The sequence below is a fragment of the Anneissia japonica genome, unplaced genomic scaffold (genome assembly GCF_011630105.1).
Source record: "Anneissia japonica isolate Jap-2015-1 unplaced genomic scaffold, ASM1163010v1 scaffold184617_len3828_cov192, whole genome shotgun sequence".
NCBI classification, from domain to species: domain Eukaryota; kingdom Metazoa; phylum Echinodermata; class Crinoidea; order Comatulida; family Comatulidae; genus Anneissia; species Anneissia japonica.
The window spans coordinates 1-3,828 of NW_022692684.1; the positions used below are offsets into that span (position 1 = coordinate 1).

General features: G+C 36.1%; 1 protein-coding gene across 1 annotated transcript; it reads right to left on the reverse strand.

Annotated features, from left to right (window-relative positions):
- Positions 1-449: 449 nt before the first annotated feature.
- Positions 450-3,576, reverse strand: LOC117100377 (fibropellin-1-like). Its single transcript, XM_033240042.1, has 5 exons — positions 3,383-3,576; positions 2,701-2,881; positions 2,324-2,446; positions 1,562-1,936; positions 450-634 (listed from the first exon to the last, which is right to left on the reverse strand). The coding sequence occupies exons 1-5, from the start codon at positions 3,542-3,544 to the stop codon at positions 465-467; spliced, it is 1,011 nt and encodes a 336-aa protein (XP_033095933.1). The 5' UTR covers positions 3,545-3,576; the 3' UTR covers positions 450-464.
- Positions 3,577-3,828: the final 252 nt, after the last annotated feature.

Genomic DNA, 3,828 nt, shown 5'->3' on the forward strand with positions numbered 1-3,828 from the left:
ATATATTATTATATTAATTAGAATTTTTTTGGCTGATGGCGCGAGGGTGAGTGCCACTTTCTCTCAGTGGTGGCACCAGTGGGGGGAGGGGGCAGTAGTGGATTTACGCCAGCCGGACAGGCCTGGACCCCCGTCGTCAGACACCACGACAAGGTCGTTGCATCAAAAGAAAAACTTGCCTATCTAAATAACGTTATTTTGATTGCCAATCCCTAATATTGTGGTCTAAAAGCACAATCTGGGCCTCGTGAAGTTTCTGGAGCCATTGCTGCTTCCACCATTTCCTGGATTCACCACTTATTATTATAATATATTATATACAATTTAGAGTACACTAGATTATTGATAAAGTGTATGGGTTCATGATTGCATTGGATTTATTCGGTGTAAACACCAAGGATAACCCACTGAAATCTAGAAGAAGACTTATTTATATCTATTTCATTCATTTATATAATTTTCATTTACAGGATCAAGACAACAACATCTCCTGTACATGTACTTACATTTGTACACATTACTGTTCCATTGGTGCATGAACAGGTATCACATACTCCCAAGTCCCATACTTCCCCATTCATGCGTGTTTGCGTATTATAAAAGCAGAACTGGTCATTGTCAAACTCTCCAAAACCTGTGAAAAAATATGCAAAATATTATAATATTCAAATATTGATAAATGCAAGGAATGCTTCAGAGTAAGTAATTGTTTGAGTCATTGAACATATTTAAGAATAAAGTTGATTATTATTGGTCCAAGTATCCATACAAATTTAAGTCTTAAACGGTTTCATGGACTCTGATACCATCTGATATCCTTTCTTATGTCTCCATATGGCGCTGTCACAAGGATTCGGCTCCGTAAAGAGCGGTTAACTGGCAAAATTGCCTTAACCGTATATTACCTGTTACCAATAGGATTTTAAGAGAGATTTTATTTATATACATATATATTTACTTATTAATACTAATAGGTATATCACAGACAATTTCTGATTTACACTGCATTGAATAAACAACTGACGATTATAGTTCTGGTTAAACAATTACCTATCACTCATTTTCCAATTAACAGTCACAAACCCCCACCTCACTCCTGAGCCCCCACAAATACTCTTACACTTTCAAAAGTTGAATAAATAATAATATTCAACCAGCATTCATACTTTACTTAACATTTACTGTAATGCAGTGTGTAGAACACGTCCCCTATCAAAATAATAGAAGGTCCCACCCAGAGTACCATTGTCTAAGCACTGTAATATACATCTTCATTTTCGATATATTTAGGCATGCAGGCATATTACATAAAAAAAACGACAAGAAATTAAATAGGATATGTTTAAAACCAGGCAACCAGGCATTGTACGACAGTCGTACAATCGTTGCGCGTTGAATCCAACTCCGCTTCCTATGAGCGCTAAATGACGCAACGCCGTCTGCTGATTGTCGATGGCACTCTGAACGGATCGTCATTAAAAACGATCTGTTGTGTGCGCATTGTAGCATTGAACACAGAGAGTGCTCTGCATAAGATTTGAAAGGAACACCGTTTTATTACCTGCTTCAAATGATGCATGCCATCCTTCGTACCGGACACTAAAGTCAGTAGTGAAATACATCCAAGCTGTGTCGCCCTCTATAATAATTGGCCCTTCATAACCATAACCAGTCAAAAAATACAAACTTTCAGCTTCAACTGCTGCACGTTCCATGACCGAGTCAGTGTACATTAAACCGGGACCAACATAGAGGGCGTCTTTTGTATGCTCTATCGCAAAGTCCGAGTTGAATCTGAACGTGATTGAGGTGGCATTAGGCACAAACACACGATACCAACCAACATAATTATCAAGATAAAATTCTGGATAGTTGACTGATGTGAAATAACCATTTGCACACTCCAATCCATAACATGTAAACTCCTCAGTGTAAGCTGCAGACAGAATTCATAAGTATATAAAATTAAATATGCATTAAAGCTTATTTACATATAAATGTAATAAACATAAAAAAAATTAAAGTATTTTTATATTCAAATAAATTTTTAAAATAACGCATAACTATTGAAACATAATTGTAGAACTGTTTAATCAACGATAAACCAAGCAGAAATTGGTGTAAACTTACAACATGCTTTCATCTATTTTATCAACATGACTTCGTCAGGCTATGTGAGTTAGCATCCGTTCCATTGGTGATAACAGACGAAAGCTTGCAGTAAGTTTACATCGAATTGTGCTTGGTTTACTATTGATTAAACAGCTCTACAATAATTATAAGCAAATCAGATTAAACTACTTGAATACTTATTGAAACATACTTGCAGATTCGTTGCAATAAAGTCCCATAGTGTTGCTGTCTTCACAAGCACAGAAGAAACCAAGGTCAAAGGAAGGTCGATAGAGACAAGTTGCATTCCATGCACACGGCTCAGGTAGACATGCTATTAAATAAATATTAAATAAAAATAATTACATGCTAGACTGTTATATAATATAAAAATATATTACAATTCAATGGTAAAATGTTATTGCGGCTCTTGCCACTTCCACATTACTGCTGCTACTACAGATGAACATTGTGTATGTGTACATATGTACGTATATATGAATATTCATAAATCAAAGTAACATTTCTAAATCATAGATGTTCTATTAAGGTACTTAGGTCTAGTTTTAACAACTGAACTGCTCATACCTAATGGAGTACATTCGTGGCCATCACCTACAAATCCCTCAAGACAATGACATCCATAGTCACCGGAATCAGTTCCACAATAAGCGTAAGTATCACACGATATACTGCTGCATTCAAACGTGTTGTTGCCTTTGCATTCACATTCCGTATTACAGTTTGAGGTCACATACGATGATCCAATCTGAAAACAATATATTGTCAAAAATAGATCAAATAACAGTCACTATTCATATATATAGTCATGATGTGCCTATATATGGTTATGATGTGACCATATAAACTAACGTATCCCTGCACATAGAACATGTTTCTCATTGGGGAGGAAAACCACAATTCTTTATATATGTATTTTCTACATATAAGGTTGACTCTACAATCGATTAAATATCGATTAAAGTCTTTGAAACTTTGAAACCTTTAACTGTAAAAATTTTCAGGGTCATCGCCCCTAGACCATTTAGAATATTTTGAGCAGCGGTCAAAATTCTAAATTCAAAAATGGTTGACCATGTTCACTTTTTCAGGTCGGAGACATCGGACCATCCGTCGAGCAAATCCTGGTGCCACCCCGGTCTTATCAGACTTCCACCAACAATAAGTTCACAGAGAGCAGATCCATGAGTCATCTGTATGCTGATGCATGAGTCACCTGTATGCTGATGTGATAAGATTTTGGACTTACAGAATAGTAATATCCATCAATGGTGCATCCGCATTCTTCGACAGGGACACAGTTGAAACCATCCTGGTAGAACCCTGGATCACATTCACATCCGTCAACACAAGCGTATGGGCAAAATGGTGCTGGATCCTGTGTAGCGCAGGTCAAGGGACAAGCACTCATGCATGGATTATATGCGGAGTTAGCACCACAAGTCAATACTGTTAAAACAAAAACAGACATCAATGTAATTACAGTAACCAACAGCGATGTTGGCAGACTATTCAAGAAAAACCATTTCCTTTCATTTTTAAGCTATGTTTTGGTAAAAAAAAAAAACTTGACACTAGTCATTTCATTCAGATAATTATTCACGAAATAGGCTGTTGACTAATTATAATTCATCTGTTTGATTTGATATTCCCTTTGACAAATATAAACTAAAGCTATTGTATCAACAAATGAAA

What these genes read in the sequence shown, in the direction of transcription:
- LOC117100377 (XM_033240042.1), bottom strand. Translation starts at nt 3,544, where the DNA reads ATGAGTGCTTGTCCCTTGACCTGCGCTACACAGGATCCAGCACCATTT. An exon ending in TTATTGCAACGAATCTGCAA is followed by an intron (nt 1,937 to 2,323) that starts GTATGTTTCAAT and finishes TTCTGTCTGCAG; the next exon opens with CTTACACTGAGGAGTTTACA. An exon ending in GCATGCATCATTTGAAGCAG is followed by an intron (nt 635 to 1,561) that starts GTAATAAAACGG and finishes ATTTTTTCACAG; the next exon opens with GTTTTGGAGAGTTTGACAAT.